Source organism: Arvicanthis niloticus, chromosome 9, assembly GCF_011762505.2.
Source record: "Arvicanthis niloticus isolate mArvNil1 chromosome 9, mArvNil1.pat.X, whole genome shotgun sequence".
Lineage (NCBI taxonomy): Eukaryota > Metazoa > Chordata > Mammalia > Rodentia > Muridae > Arvicanthis > Arvicanthis niloticus.
This window is the reverse complement of record NC_047666.1, coordinates 1451117-1474227: the sequence shown is the minus strand read 5'-3', so window position 1 is coordinate 1474227 and position 23111 is coordinate 1451117. Positions and strand designations below refer to the sequence as shown.

Genomic DNA, 23111 nt, shown 5'->3' with positions numbered 1-23111 from the left:
GTTGTGTCATTTGATAGATAAGCCTTGCATTTTACCTACTGAAAATAAAATTAATTTACTCATTAAAAACATATGCCAAGGCTAATAGGTTAGACAATGGCAGTTTTATGCACTACATGGTTGTGGATAAATAAAATATAACTTAGGGTTTCTCAAGTATCTTTGGAAGTCTTTAAAAGATATATTTGATGTTTATGTTATTACTTTGTCTCACTTTATATGTATGGATTTTCTCCTGTGTGTATGTGTATGCATGGTTCCCTTAAAGGCTAAAAGAGGGCATGAGGGTCCATGAAATCAGAGATACATATGGTTCTGAGTCAGCTTCTCAGTGCAGGAAATCAAATGTGGATTCTTTAGAAGAGCAGAAATGCTCTTAAACACTAAGCCATTGCTCCAACACATAAGTCTTTTTTTCTTGATGCTGTTACAGAATAAACAGTCTGAAGGATTATAAATAATGAGAGTTTTACTAGATGTTTTCATAATTTCAGGAGCTGATTGATACTGTCCTTGGATTATAGGAAAACGAGTCTCTTAGGGTTTTGGAAAGGCACTAGGTAAAGATAGATACATACATGTAAAATCATACTGTATGTTTTCTACTCCTTGCAGTAGAGTATCAGTATAATGAGATGCAGTTTGTCTGTTGGTGAGTTCGAGTCTTCTTACTTACCTAGAGCAGTGCTTCTCAACCTTCTCTATATGGCAATCCTTTAATACACTTCTTCATGTTGTAGTGACCCCAAACCATAAAATTATTTTCACTCCAATTTCATAACTATAATTTTCCACTCTTATAAATTGTGCTGTAAATATATTTGGAAGTAGTGGTTTGCCAAAGGGGTCACAACCCACAGGTTGTAAACCACTGACTGATAGGCAATGTTTAAAATCAGACTTGCATTTCATCTACGGTTGCTATGAATGAATCACGTTTTTCTGAATCCAGAAACATCCATTGCTATGGGAGAACCTAGAGACGGCTAAGCCATATTCTTTGAGTTGAGTTACATTAGTTTAGTGATTCTGAGTAAAAATTTCTTTTCAATAGTCAAAAATGAGTACTTCAGTGAGCATAGTTTACTTAATAATAATAGATGTGGAATCCAATGGGAGACATTCACCACCTGGAATTAACATTCTTACATTCAGTTGTCAATGATATAGATACTTTCTCTATCCTAGACATATTCATGCATTTATTCATCCATCCACTTTATAGGTAGAATCCCCCTTTGCTCTGGTTTAGAAAAATAAGCAGTTTTCACTTATATTTAATGTCTATCTGTCTCTATTATCTGTATCTACAGATGAAAATAGAGACCTCAATTGAAAAAAAATGTCTTTTCATTTATAGACATGTCTAATGAAAGAGTAAGCTTAACAAACAATACCACTTGAACTTAGTACAAATTTGCTGTTGTAGATGGTTGGGAAATATTAGTAGTAGATATTTTATTGGACTGATGATTTGGGGTGATTATGGGAACTTTGATGCTGAGTAGTAGGACTTTAATTTCAGTAGTCCCACCAATTCTATGGGCAAAAGAAAATTTATTTAACAACAACAATTTATTTGTGAAGCTATGTTTGCCACGTGCCTAGGAAAGGGTAAATATCATGGAGTTATTATCACTTCACTTATACAACAACAACAATAACAAAAAAATGTCCCTTAATATGTCTAGGAGTTGTGGTAGGAAAGCTAGAAAACTGATGCTCTATCTTCTGCTGCTGAATATTTTTTTTTTTAGTTTCAATAATATTCTAACAATACAACATAAAATAAACTTTACCTAGTACTTAGTAAAGAAGATTTTTCTAAAAACGTACCCTCCACTTATATTATGAAAATGATGAACCTTCTTTAAGGGTTTTTCTTTTTTTTCTTTTCTTTTTTTCTTTTTCTTTTTTTTTTTTTTTTTTGCTGTTGTTAGCATAATGACATTCATGCTCATAAGGTTTCAAGGATAAAGTAAAGTGTTCTTCTTTCAGCCTTAAGTTCAGGTATGATGGGATGGGAGTCATGGCCAAGTGTCTGACTTTTGCAGTGGGTTGGAGATAACTCAAATTATGCAGGCGATTGTGAATAGTGCAGCAGGCACTGTGCTCTTCCCTGCACTTTACCTGTTCTTAGTAAAAAAACACATATATAACTACTGCATATTTGTGACGAAGTTCATAAAATGTACAGCCTTTCACTCTTCAGCAATGATAGCATTCTTTAATGACATATTACAGGAAAGCCTGTTTTGAGTGAAGGCAGGTCAGTGCCACTTGAAAGCACCTCTCAAGAATTCTCTCACTGCCTGGAATGTTGAGGCCAGTGCTCTCCAATCCTTGAAGGCTTTCCGTCCAAATTCTAGTTAATCCGGATTGGCTGTGTGACGAACCTTATGGTGTGTGGAATGTTAAGATGGGGAATGTAATGAAAGCAAACAGACTATTGTGTCTAGGGAATTAAAAGAGGCTTAAGAATCTCTATTTTACAGTGAAAAGATTCTTCCAACTTGGGCAGTTTTGCAGCAGCTTCCACAACAGCAGGGCATAGTAGCAGGTAAAGTTCTCAGTAGTGTGGCATTCCGCTACTCACAGAAAATAGTCAAATTTACACAGATTACTTAAAGGATACCTAATCACTCTAGGTTTAGGAATTAACAGCTGTTAGCTTCAATTTTCTCCATTATGAATGAAATATGATGGGATGCAGTGTAAATTGCATAAGTACACTTACTTATGTAGTGATGGATAATATGATCAAGTGTAGCTTCTGAGTGTTTCTCAGTCTCTCATAGTTTCATAAGCATGTTTGTGCATATTTGCATATACATTATATGCACTTATGTATATAGTGAAGTTTTTCTTGCTGAAGTATTATTTATTTCTATTATTAGTTGCTCACAATTCAAATGTTCTTAGGTGGTATTGAATATAGATTAAATACCCCACAAATGTAAGGGATATTAACAGAAAATGCAGTATTTTTTCCTGGGGAAAAATGTAGGTAGGCCAAGTACAGGCTGTACTGAGTTCCTCCATTGAGAAACATCTTCAGAACTCTTCTTATTCATGCTGGTCTGGGATTCACTTTATAATGTAGCCTCACCCTGAACTTCGAATTCTCCTGCTTCAATCTCCCTAGTAGCATATATTTTTGTGTTAACAGGTCTGAATTAAAATGTAAGTTGTCATGACTTTGTGGATAATTTCATATCAAAAAGTGGGTTCTCATGGTCTTATGAGTACCTTGATGGGGAGAGAAATGGTTCAGCATTTAGGAACAGCTACTAAACTTGTCAAGGACCAAGGACAGTACATAGCACTCAACTTAGGTAGCTCATGTCTGTCTTTTAGTCTAATTACAGAGCATCCAATGTCTCCTTTACTCCTCTTTCTCTCTCTCTCTCTCCCTCTCTCTCTCTCTCTCCCTCTCCCCCTTTCATTTTCTTTTTCTCCCACTACCTCTGTTCTGCAATTTACTTATGAATCAGGATGTTAGCTCTCAGTTTCTGCCCCTAGCATCATGTCTTCCTGTTTACTAACATGCTTCCCACCAAGATGGAAATAGACAACACATCTGATTGTAAGCTAGAATACCCATCTAAGACTGTAAGCAAGTCTTCCATTAAATTTGTTTACAGGTTGCCTTAGTCATGCTGTGTCTTCACAGTAATAGAAAATTAACCTAGACTCACCTACACATAAAAAAAAAAAAAACTTAGAACAGAGAATATGGCATTATGTGATCAAATGCTTTGCTTGTAAAAAATATAAACAAATACCATGATGCTACCAAGTATTTTTAAGTCACATTTGCACAGTCGTGTTCACCCTTTTTCTTTGATGTCTAACACATTTTAGACTAGTTGGTTCTGACTTAGACTTTCTTCTGTTTCCATAACATACAGTCTGTCTTCACCTCGTGTCTTGGGCTTCCTTTTCTCTACCCTAGGCCCTGCATTGTTTATAGTGACATGACCTTACATTTTTAACTTCCTGTTCTCACAGTTCCAGATAAGTGTGCTCTCCAGATCCTTCTTAGAACTAATCTCCAAAATCAACACTTTCTCCCATTTCTCTTCCTGTTTAATAGTAGGGCATTTTCCTGCTTTTCTCTCCAGTCTTTTCTCAAAGCTTAAAATCTGCATAAATTGGGATGCACATTCTATTCATGTCCTCAGTGCTGACTAACAGCTCACCCTGCTGCTGATCATATCACATTTCTAGGGCCCATAGTCAGAGAACTTATCAATGAGAAAGAACCCAGTAAAGGCAAAACCATGTACTTTTGAAATAGAGTGTATGCAGGAAGGTCAATTAAAACCAAGCTTCTGGAAAGGAATTATAGGTGAGTAGTTTATCCTTTTCCCATCAATTCCTTACAGAATATACACCAACCCTAGGACCATCTCACTGAGGAGTTGTGAAATCTAAGTGTGAGGACTGACTTTATACTTGTGTACAGGTAAGGAAGACATCTGATCACATTCTTGCTGTTTGTTTAGAATTAAAATCTATCCTAATTTTTCACAACTCCTGTCACATCATGTGGTAACATGTGTGTGAGGTGGAATAGATGAGTTTATATGTATTACGCCATACATATTACACAGAGACAGAATGCTTTATCTGACAAGATAAAGAATCTGACAGGGATGAAATCTCATATATCGGATTCTAAGATAAGATTGCCAGCTCCAGACCAGCTGAAGGAGTATAGCAAATAAATAAATAAATAAATAAATAAATAAATAACAAATAATTGTTTTCTAAGCCAAAGTAGTCAAAGTAGTTCAATAACAAGACACAAAAACTAAGCGCCTTGGTAAATTGTTGCTTCTTTACTGAAAGTTCTTGCAGATTGATAGAATGTAAGAAGAGATTTACCACAGATTCCTTCATCTGACTAGACATCACTCCTCCAGGAGTGACACTACAGGTATATAGCTCAGTGAGAATGAACTCTGCTCTGAGAAGAATAAGACTAAACTCAGTGTGGTAACATAAACTAGCCATTCTTCTAAGGACCCATCATCTTCCTCTCTAGCCATTTCATCTCTGTAGCCATATCCTTCCTCCCCACTTTATATGATGAGTATATACAGCCTTATATTATTTATGTTATGGGACATACATCAATTGTGATGTCTCTGTTTGTGTAATACAATTTTGTTCTTTTTTTTCCTTATGTTAATCTGCTCCTCCTCAGTTTACTTCAATTATGGGATCCCAGATGTCCCTCCTCCACAACTCAGTTTACTCTTGGTTTATTCTTCATTTTTCTGATAATCCTAAACTATATTTCAAGTACTTTGTTTACTTTGATTTTAAAAAATTTAGGCACTTATAGTTTGGTACAAGCACATTCTAATGATAGGCAGCATTGATGTTTAAGTTACATTCAACAATGCAGTGGGATATGGTACCAGAAATGGTATTGGTTTTTAAATTTAGGTGCCCTTTCTGATGAATGTCACAATGACTACCTCAGGGATTGTAAGATGTTAGTGAACTAGCTGCCATTAGTTTATTTAGTTACCACTGTGTAGGAAGCCGTGGTCAGTGGTTATATGTTCGCCATTCCAAGATGGCGCTGGCCTCGTGTCTTCCCAGTAGTAAATGTCTTCCCAGTAGTAAACAATTAACTGCGCAGCTGCAAAGGCAGAAAGCCCGCCAAAGTCACTGCCAATCCCGAGGCGTAATATTGGGTGGTGAGCGAACAGCCAATCAGAAGTGAATACGTCACTCTAGGGTGTATTTAAGCTAGGCCTCTTCCTGTCTTCAGCCCTTCCACGTCCTTCCGCGTGCTTTCGCGTTTTCCACATTTGCTGATACAGAGTAAAGCCTCGTTTTGCAGTAACTACCCAAATACTGTCTCTCGTGTCCTTTTTCGTGGGCCAAGGGAACTCGAGAGGAGCGCGGAACACCACTGGGCTTGACATTGTGACAGCTCTAGTATACTGCCACCAGGCACTTGAAGAACAATTTATGCAGAATAACTATTATCTTTAAATACAGTGTAGATTCAAAGAAATTTTGAATTGTTTCTTACTTTATATTGATTTAAAATTTAGAAGTTTGGGGATGATATTTAAAGAGCCAAACAGTTTTTTTCAATTCCGATTCAATTTTATAATACAGACTTGATATGTTTACATCTTTCTGAACTTGCTTTATTATGGAAAATTGCAAGTACTAACACTTTTCAACTTGATTCTAAAAATTCAAAGCACTTAATATTTAAACATTAAGAAGAATATCTACCAAAGAACAGGTGTTCACCAATTAATCATTATCTGTTGACATTGGTCTTCTGAGTTTAACATTTCTTCATCTTGGTATCTCAGGCCTCAAAGTGGTTGCTCAGTTTGGCTTTCAATTTTTAAACAATAATCAATTATAAGGTAGAATATTCACAATACATACTATTAAGTAAAACAGAGGACATTGCTTCTATTGAGTTCCTAAAGAAGGTAAATGGAGACCCTCACAGTAAGCTTATGCTTAGCTAAACTAAGCTAATAAAGTTGTTCATTTGACATTGAGAGAAGAGATAATTTTACAAATTTCCCGATTTCAACTACCATAACAGTAAAGTATCTTATTCAACTCTTTTGCATTTAAGTTTTAAAATATTTTGAACATTTTTGTACACAAGTAATGTACTTACATAATTTCTATTCCTCATCTTCACCTTTCCTTTCAACTCTTACCAAATACCCACAACTCCACCTTAAGTTTTTTACCTTTTTAACTTTTATTATTATTCACATACACAAAAATACATACACTCAGACACACACGGGGAGAGAGAGAGAGAGAGAGAGAGAGAGAGAGAGAGAGAGAGAGAGAGAGAGAGAGAGAGAGAGAGAGAGAGACAGAGAGAGACAGAGACATATATACACATAAAGTCTGCTGACTCTACTTAGTGTGGCTTTTAGGACTATGATTTTACTACTGACTGATTTGGCTTGAATAGCCTTTAAGAGGGATAGTCCCTGAAGAAGAGTATCATTCCTTAATCCATTAATTCTTCTAGTTGTAGGAACTTATGATATTTCTTCCACCCTCATAGTTGTGCCAACTGGTATTATCATTGTGCAGATCTTATTTAGGTGAACATATTGTTGAGATTTTGTAGGTATAACTTCCTCTTAATATCTAAAATACAGTATTTTATAGTAGAAATATTAGTCTTCCAGTTCCTAAAATCTTCCCATTCTCTCTCTTGCATTTTTCTAATGAGCTTTATGTATAGACATTGTGTTGTATATGTATCCACTGGGCCTGGGTCTTTTGACCAGCTCTGGTTTTCTGTGTTGATCTTATTTTCTACAAAAGGAATGTGGTAAGAGCCATGGTTGTTTGTATAAGGATGAGTTTTATAGGGCAGTTAGGAATTACAATGGTTTAAGAAAGTAGCCGTGGTAGGTTCTTCTCTAGTGTCCATGACATTAACACCCATGCAGAGTTTGTCTGGGTTTACAGTTGCCAGACATGCATTCTCTTTTAGTGAGAGAAATTTCATTCCAATTGTATAACTGTTTGTTACCCCAAGATATAAGAGCAAACACTGAACCTCTGTGAATATCATGTCTTTTTGGTCATTGCTTTGGTTCATAGGATTTATAGTTCAGCAAGACTGTTAACTGCTTTTCTCCCCTAGCAACTTACATATCACCTTTGCATACTATGGGGGCTATTCCTCAATTATAGCTTGATTCCTCCACGTTCTGAGCTTAACATTTTACAGGGAAGTAATCTGAAGTAACTAGCAGACTTTTTGTACTGTATTGTTTCCTTCTCAAAGGTTCACTATGCAAAACTTAAGATAGGAGAATTTTTTTGATATTAATCTTCAAATAAGATTCAAGTTTGATTTGTTAATTCATAATAAAAGCCAATTTGACCTTAAATTTTGTTATAATTGTCATCAAATCATATATATATGTATGTATATATATATATATATATATAATTTCCATTTTATTATTTCTGCTATAATTCAGTAATTGAGCTTTTTTCTAACTATGTGTTTGTATAGTTTATTTTCTGCTTATTTAATTGGCTATATTTTGTAAATTTTACACTAAGATTTAGAACATGTATTGGTATAAAAATTTAAAATTATAGGATTTACATTTTATTTTTTAAAGACAGGAGAAAATGTAGGAAATTGCAGGACACACTTGGTTGAAGAAGTTGAGAAAATATCAAAATAGTCAACTGTTTCAATTTGCATTTGCGTTAAATTCTGCTAGGTGTCTCACTTGTTCAGTGCAGCTCCATACTTCTTTATGCTCCATCCATGACTTAAACATAAACTCTTGTCCCATCGCCATTAAACTGGCAACAATTATTTCTCCATATCTGTGACATTCTATGATATGACAACACTCTGAGATAAAGACTTAAACAAGTATTCAGGATTGCTGCAACAAATACTGTGGAATATTAAAGATTGTATCTTTTGGCAGCTCTTCATCAGGGTACTGGAGTGTGCAAGGAACCAGACGCTAATCCCCATTATGTATCACAGGATATTGTCAGATTCATATTCTACATCTGTCTCACAGTGCTGACTAGGAGAGTAATTACTGCTGAGATAAGCCCTTTCTGGAATATGTGCAATTAATTCTCCAGGAAAAAGAACGAAAGTAGCCTGACACTTTAATAATGTTTAAGTATACCTAATCTATTTCTTTTCTGTCTCTAATGTTTCCTAAATATGAAAAAGAAAGAGGATTTGAAAGTACTTACAGCTGCCTGTTCTTATGTAAATCTTCCATGGGGCTGTAATATTCTATCTTAAAATGACTGGTATGAAATAATACTATAAATTATAATAGCATGAGGAGCAAGTGGGGAATTACTTTTAAGCTGAATTCAAGATGTGATTTTTTCTAAATGCGAAATGGATGTTTCTCTTATAATGTAGGGATTATTCTGTTATTAAATCTTCAAAGGTGTATAATTTTAATCAATTTGAATTTTGAATATATAAACAAATGAAATCATTCTTTTCTCCATATTCTTGATGAAATGCTATTAATGATATGCATTTCTTGGACTTTTATTTCTACCTCCCTCTTTATGATATAGGTAGTAACCTGATTACATGGAAGGCTATATTTCCAATACCTTCAGGTTTCCAAAAATACTAAGTATATGGCTCCTAATCATTCTATGCATTACTACTCAAGTGCAAACATACCATTCTCAACCTTCAGCTGTATTCTATGAGTGGCCTCTGAGGGGGCTGAGAAGGGAGTGCCTGTTGTTTATTTACATTAAAATGAGAATATCATTTTCATATTTATTTTGAGTGAGAGGAAGAAAGTGTAATAAAATGAGAGATTCTTTTGCTAACTCCTTTATTTTATTTAACTTTCTAGAGTTAATTTTTATCAGGAGGAAAAAGTGTTGACCCAGTGTTGGATACCTAAAACTATATTTTAATATCTTCTTTTCTGTAAGAAAAACTTATGAATAAATAATATACATTATATTAAATGAATATTATCAATGGCCAGACGAGAAACACAACTAACCAATACTTTTATTGAACTTTGTAAATATAAATTTGAAAAATAGGAAATTTAATAAGCACAAGAGTCACTAAATCTTCTCTATGGTATGCAGAATATTTGTTTTTAGTGAGAGTGTTACCTAACATATATATAATAAACATGTTCAATGAGAAACATAAATCAGTTTTGGAGATATGAAAATCCACAGGTATAGTTAATGTATGAATTCAAATTTCCAGACATCACCTAAAAAAGGCACACTTAAGTGTTACAGGCTATTATGTTAATTGTTTAAAATTTAAGTACACTTATTTATTTATGTGCAAACTTTAAAATGTAAAATACAATAATGTAAATAGTGCTATGAGGCTCTATGTGTACAAGTCATATTATATCTCTTTTGAACATATGGATTTTGGAAAACTAGATCAAGTAGTCAGGCCTGATAACATACACTTTCCACTGACCTGTGTGAATTTAATTGGTGAATTTAATCCTTAACTTAAAAAAAAATACCCCAAACATTTCCATTATGTGCTGAGATTCAATAAGTGAAATTCCATACCTTCACTGATAATTTTGAATCTATAGCCCTCCTTAGCTGCACCCAGTTTATAAATTATATTGAAGCTAGCTATGTCTGCACAGTTATATCAGCTACAAGGGAAATAAACAACAGATTTTGTTTGTGTGTTTCAGCTCTATAACTGGAAGTCTTCCTAGCTAGCTTTAATTTTAAAATTTATTATACATTAAAAGTATCATGTATATGATAAGTTGTGTATGTATAATTGAAATATCTAGAATTAGTAAAAATGAGATATGTATGCACATACAGACACACACACACATACAGATACTTCTAGGAGGACTCATCACTGAAATTTTTGTTTAGAATTTTTGTAGAAAGAAACAGTAAATACAGATCACTTCTGGGCAAGTATGTTATTATTTTCATACTTTATATTCAGTGTAAATTCTTGCTTTTCTATGCTGAAATACATTGCAGCCGACTTAGAAAATTATAGGTTTTTATTTTTGCTATCTCAGATAGTATAAATATGACATAGTAATAATCAAAAGCCCTTTATTCACTCAGGGGATAATAAACCTCTCATTTGGAAGCTAATCTCCATTGTCAGCTTGGCAAGAAAAAACAACCAAAGCATACCCTATATACCTACAGGGGTAAAGCTGAGGACAAAGACCAGTTGTGATTGTAGGCAGGGTGATCCCATTGCTTGAAGTCCCAGACTAAATAAGATGGGAAAAGGAGGGAAATTTGCTGAGCATGTGGATTTGCTTCTCTACATCCTAGTCAGGGACCCATCCGCACTCCTCTGTGCACTCGCCATGTGGTTGAACACATACCCAGAATCATAAGCCCAAACAAACCCATCATCTCTTAAGCTGTTTGTTGCTGAGTATTTGGTGCAAGAATGAGAAATGTAATCAGTGCAGAATGGCAAGCACTCATCTTCCTTATGACTAGAAATGAATGTGCTGAAAAATAAAAACAACAGAAAGGCAGCACTGAACACTTGTAAGTCCATCGGGTAGACGATGAGGAAACCATCCAGAGAGGGGAAAGCTTTATGATAGAACATGTGAAAATTCAGAATCTTGCCGGGCACTGGTGGCGCACGCCTTTAATCACAGCACTTCGGAGGCAGAGGCAGGCGGATTTCCGAGTTCGAGGCCAGCCTGGTCTACAGAGTGAGTTCCAGGACAGCCAGGGCTATACAGAGAAACCCTGTCTCGAAAAACCAAAAAAAAAAAAAAAAAAAAAAAAAAAAAAAAAAAAATCAGAATCTTGAGATACTTTTATAATTCGTTTTTGCTTTTAAAATTATCTATACACACTCATTTAATATTTTACCCAGTATAAACAGTATGTGTTCAAATTACTACTAAAAACTCTAGTGCATACATGACAGATCAACACAAATTAGGACATTTCTGTCCTCTTCAGAGTCAAAACAATTATTTTTTTCTATAAGTAAATAGCATCACTTTACTTAAAATAATTTAAATCATCTTATAGGTGAATGGCTAATGCAGATTCTTTTATTTTTAACACACTTTTCACCACAAATCTGAAATCATTTATGAGAATTCTGTAGCTATTTCCATGGTTACTAGGTATCTACAAGAATATATCCAGTCCCTAAAACACAAGGCTACACAAAGCTACATTTACCACTAACATTCATGACAGATTTACTGTAGCACATGAAGATAACGTTTGTAGTGTTCGCAAATTTCACATTAGTAATAAAAATAAAATTGCAGACAATTCTTCAGCATGACCTTCACTAAATAGATCGAAAAGAAAATAAAACTTTCCACAAACAAGGAAAATATTTGCATTATATAGCAGTCTAATAAAGTTATATTTATATGAACGTGTAAATAGATCCTCCTATTATAATTGTTTCTGATTAGTGTGAATATTCAGCTATTGTATTTAGACTTTTGGTTCTACTGTGTATTATATTCTGTATATACTGTATATTATAATATATACAATGTAAAAGATTATATGTATAATGTATATAATATGTAGTGTATTCATTAAATATCTTAATTGAGTAAATGAGTAATATCCTAAAATCTAGGTTCTGGGTTAGAGAGTTATCTTTTCAACATATACAATTCCCAATATACCCTACAAAGAAAATGTATGCTCACATTTAAATATATTTGAATATTATTCATTAGAAAAACCCTTCTGAACATTCATAACTCTGCACCTTGACTCTGTTATGTACTCTCAGCCACCTAGCATCCTCCTTGATCCTGATAATGTTGAACACAAACTGAGTTGTATGATTGTCCCTTCACCTCCTGCTGACTTCCTCTTTGTTCAATTTAATGACCCATAATAATTATCAGCAATCATTCTGTCTATATTGACTATTTAATTTTATTTTGTAGAATTTTACCAAGTAAAATATTATATAGAATAGCAATAAAATTGGTCTTTTATTGTTCAGTTAGTAGAGAGTGTGAAAATCTAAAATCTCTACCCTTTGATTTTATTGTCTCCCTTCTTATAGACAGTGGGAATGAAAAACATTAAGATCTTCTAAACTCTCAAGTTGTGGTCCAAAATAAGTATCTGAATTTTTATAAATCATTAAAATGAAACATTAAGCCAAGTGCAATACAGAAAGAATACCACCAATTGCAAAGGCAGTTTACTAGAGCTTAGATTCCTGGTGAAGCCTTTGTATGTTCACAGCATGTAGGAAGCAAAGTCAGGAAAATCATGAAGCCAGGTACAACCTAGGCTGCATAGCAAATGCCTATAAAGCCTGGGCTACACATGAAGACTATATCTCAGATACAAGCAGACAGATAAAAGCAACACAGGCTGGGTGGTAAACTACAGAATTTTAGTTACCTGAGGTTCCAAATTTATCTCTTGCTAACATCATAGAAAACTGCAGCTAACTTCCAAATATGTCTCTGAAAACCAGCCTTTCAAATGGAGATTGTTATTTATTGTTATTTCCAATATTAGATTTATTTCTAAACCAGTACATTATCGAGTCCGAATAACTGGTCACCTTTAAGAAAAATACAACAGTCACTGTAACTTTTCTTTTTGATTCTCTGTTCCATGAGGTCTAAAATCTTGAGGCAAGGCAGCTTGTCCCATTAGGGGTATAGGTAAGCAAAGGTGAGTCAGGAACGTCTGTCCCATACAGCTTAGTTACCTGAAGTTCTGGACATTTCAATATGAGACAATGTAGCTAGCAGAGTTAGGTTTTTATGAGTACCATTTCCTGGCACACAGACAACTACCTTCCCTGGGTATGTGTATATGACTTTTGCAGAGAGTGGGGATTTAGATGGGTATAAGAAGAGGAGGATAGAGAGGAGAGGTCAAGAAGGTCAACATGAAAGAGATTGACAGACAGATATGGAGACAAGATGTACTTTACATAAGCCACCTAACCTCATGATCAACACAAAACACTGCTACGTAAGAAGCCAGAATGGAGTGACAGCATTGCCCTTCTCCCTCTGATGTGCTTCTGGCCAAACATGATGGCTCTGCTGTGGGGTGATACAGCTGAGAGCAGATGTTCCCATAGCCAACCAGTTCCTTTCTGTTGTAACACAAAGGGTTACAGTGTGTAACTTCTTTTTTTCCTTCCAATTTGTTGCCCTATGGTGTATATAACCTTAGTAAAAGCTTATATTGTACTATTAATGTTCCCTTGGACATCATAAAACCATGTAAATCATTACTTTTATCTGTCAAAAACCAATAAAGCTCATAAAATTAAGTAATGCATGAAAATTTCATAGGCGTTAATATCAGACTCCTTGAAATTGATTCTGAAAGAACTAATTGCCTATTGCCTTTTTTTACATAGAAAATGATAAATTGAAAGTTTGGATAGAAAATGTACTCTCATTAGGAATCTGGTTCATAAAAAGGATACTCTTTCCAAACAGTATGAATGTAAAACATAAAATCAAATGATTATTTTGAATTTTGTAGTATCTTCATGGTTTATAAAGTCTACCGACTCAGGAAGCAGGGAATAGAGAGCTATGATGATAATTCTGAAATTATGGAGAAGAGAAATGATGATACTTTATAAACTATTTAATAGAACTTTATGACTGCAATGCTTCTTGATTAATAACAATAAACAAACAGGACCACAAACCTAGGATCTCTGGTCAGAACTGTGCCCTCCCTTTGGAAGAAGGAATGTTGGGATGTGGCATTAATTACATGACATAACAGGATTGGGGCCTCTAGTGGGTTAGGTTAAGAAACCACAGAATTTACTATATCCCTCTCTCTTTGTATGGAGTGAAAAGATGGCCAGCCATCAACCAGGGACAGTCCTCATTGCCACCCACCCAAGCTGATACTCCAATCTCAGACTCCCTAACAGATAGAATGAAAAATTAGCTTTCTCACACTTAACTATGACATACATTAAAGGCCTATCTCTTCTGTAGGATTTCTGCTCCTTGGTTATCTATATGCATATGCTTATCTTATACAGTTTCATTGATGGACTGAAAATTAGTATGGTGCCTCTAAAGCAATTGTGCTCACATGGAAACACTTCTACATATATTCAACATCTAGTAATTTCTGTAGGCTGCTCCTAGCATCGGATGTGAAAGTGGAAGATGCTGTTGAAACCCTATCACACGCAGAACAGCCAATCACTCTAGCATGATGATAATATTGTTGAGGTGATACTGAAAAGATGACTATTGGAAATGGCTGAAAAAGAAACATTTACAATTTTCTTTTTTTGTACCAACACTAACTGACCCCTGATTAACTCTGTACAATGGATGAAACTATCAAGGTAGATGTGCCAAATAATCTTGATCATCACTAATATTTATTAAGAGATACCTGGAAGATTAGTTGATTATATTGCTAGGTGTATTTGAAGGCTTTTCTAACAAGGATTATACCATGTAACCTGATCTAATGAAGTATGTAATCAACTGATGCATTCAAAATGTAAAAGTATATTTGAGGTAGCAGAACTATGTCAATGATGGGGGGATGTAGAGGAAGAGAGCCACTTGGAAAGCAATGTTGAAGGATGTATTTTTCTTTTATCCATGATGTTTGGCCCTGCAGTAAGTTTAAAACAATGAAACCAACTGACCAAGGAATGAGAACACAGATACAATGAACCAAAATCTTTCTTCCTTAAAATGTTTTCCCTCTCAGGTATTTATTACAAGAATGAAAAATATGAATAGGAGTGTTCAACTAAATAAATACAATTAGAAAAAAAAGCATTCTTAATCTATCCTTTTAATGAAATAATTACTTATAAGCTTATTCTGAAATATATGGGTAGATAAATTTGTTTACAATAACATTAATGGACAAGAAATAAAAAGACCCATGCTATAATTTATAAAGTATTGTGTACGATAATAAATAGCTGCTAACTGGTCTCTGATCTTTATTTCAGAATTATCAAATGTCACAAATTAGCCTGTTGCAGTGACTAACATCTGTAATGTCTGTCCTTGGGACACTAAAAATGATAGTTTCATGAATTTAAGGTCAGCCATGGATGTATAGGAAATTCTAGGCCAAAGTGGGATGCAGAGTGAAGCAGTGTCTCAAACAAACTAATGCAAATTGAAAACAAAAGCAGTTGCTTGTTTTCAGAACCAGAATCACTTTGGCCCATATCTTACATTTACTGCAGCAGTTTGTAAAGTCCTGTGTGTTTGGGTTTGGACCCTTGGTCCAGGGACTGATGTGGGGTCTGGAGAGGTCTGTGATGGTACAGAGGTAAAGACTGATTTTCCAGAGGTCCTGAGTTCAATTCTCAGCCACCACATGGCAGCTCACAATCATCTGTAATGGAATCCAATTCCCTTTTCTGGTGTGTCTAAAGAAAGCAACATTTATGCACATACCTAAAGTAAATAAATAATTTTTAAAAAGGACTGATGTACATATTTTACACATTAGAGCAGACCTGGCCTCCAGGACCTCCCAGCCTCCCTCGGTCCATACCTGGCATATCCTGCCCTGAACCTTGTCCTTCCCCCAGACTCTTATATAATCCAGACATTTTGTGGCTCTCTCTCCCTCCCTCCACCACTCTCTCTTTCTCTCTTTCTCCCTCTACTCATCTTTTTCTGCTTTCTTTTTCTCTTCCCCCCCCCACATGGTGACTCCCCTGGACTCAGTCCTGTAGCCAGTGAACCCAAGAGCAGTTTCCCAATAAAATAGCCTTGAAGATAGTCTAATCTGGCTTAAATTGGATCATTTCACCAGCAGCAGAGAAATAACTCATCACTGTGCACTTGGGTATCTCATGATTACTTCAGATCTAGTTTGAATGGGTTTTTCTTTTTAACATGTTTTTCTAAATCATCACACCTTCTTTAATACCTTTGGAAAGTCCTTTTATAAAAACAAATTTCACTGCAAAAGGTAACATCAGTCTTTTGTTAAAACATTTTGCATGTTTATGCAAACTGTGCAGCCCAGATTTGAAATGGTGCCACAATTATAACTTTGGAAAATTTCAAGGGTAAGTAGTCAATTTAGACAAGCCATGTTTTTGGAGGGAGGGGCACTGAATTATTGCAATCATAGTTGTAGAATTGGCTCTGCAAGTGATGATTTTCTTTCACATTTCACTGAACAAAGAAAGGTCTGTTTCTTGGATATTTTATGTCCTAAGTCTGATCAGACTGATGGTAAGAAGAAAAATGAATAATCTTTTTTCTGAGTTAATTATTGAAAATTGGTGCTCCCAGACAAAGTGACTGAACAGATAGATAATCTTAACAGATAATAGTTAATAACAGCTAATAACAGATCTTGTAATTTAAGATTGATTACTCAATTTAATAAGAGATATTTGTACTAGATATTTGCTAAGTGCAAAGATATTTTCCTATGTCATACAAAAAAGCTCAGTTACAATATATGCCCAGAACAACAATTCTCAATCTGTGAGTCGTGATTGCTACAGGGGTCACATATCAAATATTCTGTATATCAGATATTTACACCGTGATTCATAACAGCAGCAAAATTATAGTTATAAAATAGCGACACAAAATTTATAATTTGGGGTTACCCATTAGGAAGTGAATTGAAGGTTCACAGCAACAGGAAGGCTAAAAGCCACTGACCTAGAGGAATATATTAAACATATACTCTTGTATTATATAATAGATACTATCTGTACTATCAATATAAAATAATTAAATAGTTAATATAAAATAATTAAAAGAACCTGCTGATTCTTTAAATGAATATTTCTTATAGTACAGAAAATGTTCCTCTTGTCTGTGAATGAGCTTCAATTTTTATGTAGTAATTTAGCAGCTTGTGAGTGTCAGCCCTTATTGTCAATGAGGGTCAAGGGTCAGTAAAAACACTGCCAGCTGTTTAGATCCATAAAATGTGCTATGAATGTGACATGGTGCTAGTATGTTAGTAGTACTCAGAAGCATGTTGGTCTGTGACTCAGTTATGCCATTAAATTGCATTTTATAATACCCCAACATTGATATAGTCAACTGTTACATCATCTTATAATATGTTTTTAACTAGTACTTATTTTGTAACACTGATAATGTGTTGAAGTGTTTCCTGCCATATTTATATTGTTAGTATCTTAAGAATTTATAGTGGGTTATGATTCTATGATTTTTATTTACATCCACAGCACTAATATTCTTTTAAAATTTTTTCTTATAATGTATACAAATTAAAACATCAAGAAAAGCAATTTTTATTGTTCTACACAGCAAACATGCTATTCTGTTCGAAACATTTGATTTCTAATATTTCTTTATGATAACCTCAACACCAAAATAAACTATAGATACTTTGTGTTTGTGGGAGTCGCACATTAATTGAAAATCTACAGTGGATTGACAAGAAGCTACATTTTGTGATTATGAAAATAAATGTAAGACCTGCTTAGTTTGCAAGAATAATAAATGACTTCTTTCATATTATTAAGTTTTCTGTCCAGCCATTTCAGTGCAGATGGAAATGATATAGTATACAAAATGTATTGTGGCCTTAGCCTTTATTATTATAGATACAGCTGAAGGATTGCACCATTTCCTAGAAATACTTAAGTACATGTAAAACATCATTTCTTTTCTTCCTGTCACCAAAGAATTACAACTTTCATTACTAACGAATGATAAACTTGACAGTCATATTAAATCACTCGTCAAACATAAATAATAATATTAGTGTCAATAGACAAAGGTTTATAGCAAATAACTCTGAAAGTAAGTAACTTATTCAGCCAATCACTTACCAGCTCTGCCTGGAGCTGAGAAATGAGCTCATCCCTGTCCTTCAGTTGCAGCCTCAGCATCGAACATTCATCTTTCGTTATATCCTACAAAACATCAAAGAGGAAGAACATGCTCAGCCCTCTCACTGTGTACTTCACAAGGACCTCAGCTTCACACAGGGAAATAATTGTATGTGACTAATGAAACTCAGTTATATCTATTATGTTATATTCCCTTTCACACTTCAAAACTGCAAAAGAAAAGCCTATGTTACTGTTACTATGATGTATCCATCATGTGTATTTCACTATGTACATTTTTTTACAGAAGTTAAATTTTCTTTTTGGAACTTATTTGTCAACATTGAGGTGCTTTAGAAGAAAAGGGGACATTATTTTTATTTCTTTCATCTTTTCTGGTTGCACATAATCAACGTGATAAACTTTATACTCTACAAGAGTTATTTTTGTTTTCTTGCAATAAATTAATGTTAATTCTTAAACTACAGACATGCTACACTTTCATCCTCAATGCTGTACCTAGGATACTTTACTAGGCCCTTTCATGAGGAATCACTGCAGTTTTGATATTCTCAACAAGAAAACACATTCATATGTGTTAGCAGTTTTCAGATACAACTACCCATTATAGAATTCTCTTCTCAAAAGTTGTAATCACAAATACAGCTTATATATGATCAGTTAGCTACTAACGTCTTAACTCTGTTAACATATGACAGGAATTATCAACTGAGGACAGCAGGTTGGCTCTTGTTCAGTCAGTGGGTGGAGAGTGCCTGAAGCAAAACTAGATCCCAGCCAGGACTCTCTGAGTTTAATCTTTGTTTTAAGCTATCTTGTGATGCCCTTGGATATCATTGGGAGCTCACCAGATGCTAATGAGATAATGGTCAAATGGAGTCAATGGAACAAAGGCCTTGAAGCTCTCAGCCAGTCTTCTGGGGTTCAGCATGTTTCTATTTTGATTTTGTGGTGGTGTTGATGACCAACAGTAGCTTTTAGGAATTAATTAGCATTTTTGGTATTCATTATTTTAATATTGTAGGTTTACCTCTGTTTTGCTTTTTGGAAGTTACAAAGAACTTCGTCTTTTCAAAGATATGATCCTGTCAAAAAGTCTCAGACTTCATTCTGGTGGAAATTTCTCAAGATGTTTACAGACTCACACCTTTAAAACTGATAAACATAATGGCTCAATGTGGAGGAAAGAGAAATATAACAAGAGTTAGAAATCAATCATACTGATGGATAGAGTGAAAGAACTTAATATTCTTGGTTTACTCATCAATTTTGAATAATGTGTGGTATCCTTTACTGACAACATCACCAAGAAAGACTGGTCTCACTCTACTTAGATTTTCCTAGGTCTTATTGACTTGCTTGCCCAATTGAATACAATGTGAGTGACACAGGGTACATGACTAGCTCAAGAGAAGTCTCTTTCCCAGATTTCTAGCTTGTTTACTCCTGCAAAGACATCATATCCTGACCCATCCTAGAGGATCCACTGCACTCAGAGCAGTTGGTAAGAATCTCCCCCAACCCGAAATCCCAGTGCTGCCACTGGGAACCTAGTGGACTTGGGATCCATCACCCATCAAAATGAGTTATATTTGAAGCATTGGCTTTTGTAAATCAATCCAGGAAATAGTACAGGTTTTTAGAACACTGGTGTATCTAATAGGACATTCCACAGCTGAAGAAGAATATTGGGATATTAACATTTTTTAAAAAAAATCTATAAAACGTTCCTTTAGAAATAAATGAAGAATTCTTAGCTATTTCCATCTTGTAAAAGCCCATAGCACCTTGTATTTGTATGGATTCTCTGCAATTCATAATTACATGATGTAGAGTTATTTTTACTCTTGCAATCCCTTTAAACAATCTATTTCAGAAAACAGTAGATTTCTGGGATAAGGAGGCATGTGTACAACAATGGAAAAGAAAAGATAACTTCAGTAAATACTAAATATATTGAAAACAGAATACTGAGAACCTGAAATTGTATCCACCACCCTCAAAAACAAAATTTATTACACTCCTATTTTTATTTAGTGTACACTGAAAAAATGTTAAGGTGGTTGTAGGAGATGTAGACTTATTATTTCCATAATGTGGTCAATATTTATTTTGTATGTAGGTCTTTAAACAAACAACAATGAAAATAACTCATTAAACTTAAAATCATATACTCTAGATACTCACTTTCTCTGTTTATAAAGTGGAGAGAGTGTTTTAACCTAAGTCATGGTTTATATCAGAATTGCTACTAAATACTTTTACCACTGTATTCTTTATTTCATCTGATATTGTTGTAAAGGCAAAATTTCAAAGGTCAATATGATATTAGAAGTTTCTAAAGGCATCTACAATTGGCTGTATTTTATGGCAGAAGGAATATGAACAAAGTTTTCAGGAAAACGGTACCAGTTATTAGACATGCCAAGTTAGTTTCTTCTCAACTAAAAGCTCATGGGTATCATCAAGGTCAATTTAAACTATACCAAGACAAGTCTGTGAACTCAACAGCAATGAGCTTCTCAACAGACTGCTATCAAGTGGTTCATATTTATTCATATTCCTACATATTGTAGGAATTCTTGGGGCAAAAAATATCCTCAAGCATCTTGGATTGTCTGACAGTATCATTATTTTCTCAAACAAATAGAATTAAAATTTTACAGTTTAAGTTATGTAAACAGTTGTTTTAATGCCGCTTCCCATGATGTATACTAAAAATAAAACACCATACTAAAAGTTTCTATCTGTTATCATTTGTGAATTGAACATCCCAGAAGGTAGGTAGTTCAGGGAACGACTATGCCCTATGTACAATGCTGAGTGGTTAAACTTTGAGATTATAGAAGGTTAAAGTGTTTCAGACTGTAGCCAAATATATCCTGGGCTATTTTGGTCCCTTAGAAAGCCATTCACTTCCCCCCCACTTAAAATGTGGCTTAAGAAAACCACTGGCTTCTGTCAATCTAAAATGTAAGAATGTCATCAGATAGATTCTGAGTCCTATATACAAGTGTCCCCACTTTGCAAAACTTCCCAGATAGTCTCACCAATGCACTTACTAAGTGCCTGAATACATTCAGTAGCTAGTAAGATTGTACATATATCCATGTGCACAGTAGAACACTGCATTAGAGACCACTTAAATATGTTTCCAGGCCACATTTTTCTCACATTTTAAAAAAGGGGTTATGGCATTAGTAAGAAATTGATAAGTACACTGAACTTACAAGCTCTTATGGAAAGGAGAAAAAGTAATCAAAGAATGTAACTTGTCTCTATTCTCAAAAAACAAAACAAAACAAAAAAAAAACAAAAAAAAAAAAAAATCCAAAACACTTATCACACTTGTTTTCTGTTATGTCAAATGTCACATGGAACTCATGTTTCGACAGTGTTTAGAGTTCAGTGAGTTTCCTTATATGGATTCTAACTAACATCAATTTTTTTACCATTCACTCACCAGCAGGCCCTTCACATACTAACATGTCCAGCATAAAACCCCACCAGTACACCTCATTTCTGGCTCAATACCAAACACTGAGTAGCCAGGGCTACCTCTGAAAGCTAAAAAGAATTCAAATTACCCAATCCATAGGTCTTTTGTGGAACCCCAGTTAACTCCATCTTTCATGCTATTGGCAGGCTGATTCCTCTATCTACTACCTATTCCCACACTGTCTCAGGGACACATTTGCAAGTCTCTGTGGAGCAGCCTTTGCTCCTTGGAGCAGTAATAAGAGTTCTGGGTTTTATCTCTCAGTGTGATATGTCAGAATACTATGTGCTGCCATCAAAAGAATCTTTAAGTTTCATTGTTTTTCTATTTTAAAACAATCTTTTATTTTTCCATCATATACATGTGAATATATATTTAAATAAATATTATATTATTTTAGTAACTGAATAATTTACTCTCTAGTATAAATGACAAAGTCTAATCTCTGACTTCCAAGCATTTATATTTTTCTAGTGTGATATAAACAAGAATAGTCTACTATTCATGTTGCTGATTTTAATGAGGAGATAGTCCATCTTCCATTGTAGAGTTAGGCAGCAATTCTGAGGTCAAAATCAAGAGGTAGGTAACAGAGTCAGAGAGTGCATTTGACTGTTGCAGGCAAAGGATGGAAAAACACCATACAAAGGAGAACCTTGGGTAACAATTACAGTTCCTTAGAAACACATGGGTACATCGGGAAAAATGAAATAAGAAAAAAAAAAAAAAACACAGGAAACTTACTTGCCTATTTTATACACTGAAACAATGTTTTTCAAATTTCTTTTTATTGGATATTTTATTTATTATTCAGAGGCCATCTCCTTTCCCCATTCTCCCTCCTCCTTTTTGCTTTTATACTATTGATAAAAGTGCCAGCAGGAAAGAAGGAAATCTACAAAAAAAAAAAATCATAGAACACACATCACTCTTTTTAGAGTGGCAGGGAAGACACATGATTCTCTAAGATGATATATAGCAGCTACTCTACAAGACTTTGAATAAAGTAGTTACCACTAACAATCTAAAATTTATTGAAATATAACACAAACATTCATCTACATCACCTTCAAGTGTCTGAGCTAAAAAGGAAGTGATGATGTGAGAATTATCAACATACTGAAAACTCAAAAAGTTGAAGTATCAGTATATCAACACAGTAAAACAAAGTAAGAACCCGTGGATCCGTGGAGGATAATATCACGGCAAGTAGAAAATCAGGAGTGCTATATCACATAATAT

At 34.5% G+C, this 23111-nt stretch overlaps 1 protein-coding gene across 6 annotated transcripts in view; it reads right to left on the bottom strand.

The window, feature by feature from the left end:
- Positions 1-23111, bottom strand: part of Ccser1 (coiled-coil serine rich protein 1) — a 1108363-nt gene that overhangs the window by 560456 nt on the left and 524796 nt on the right. For 4 of the 6 annotated variants that reach the window (XM_034511175.2, XM_076939867.1, XM_034511176.2 and 1 more), the window contains one exon: positions 18350-18433. In XM_034511175.2, coding sequence (XP_034367066.1) covers positions 18350-18433 — 84 coding nt within the window. Of the gene's footprint in view, positions 1-10308; positions 11287-17171; positions 17202-18349; positions 18434-23111 lie in introns of those variants that run through there. The other 2 variants (XM_076939868.1, XM_076939869.1) reach the window with 2 other exon arrangements.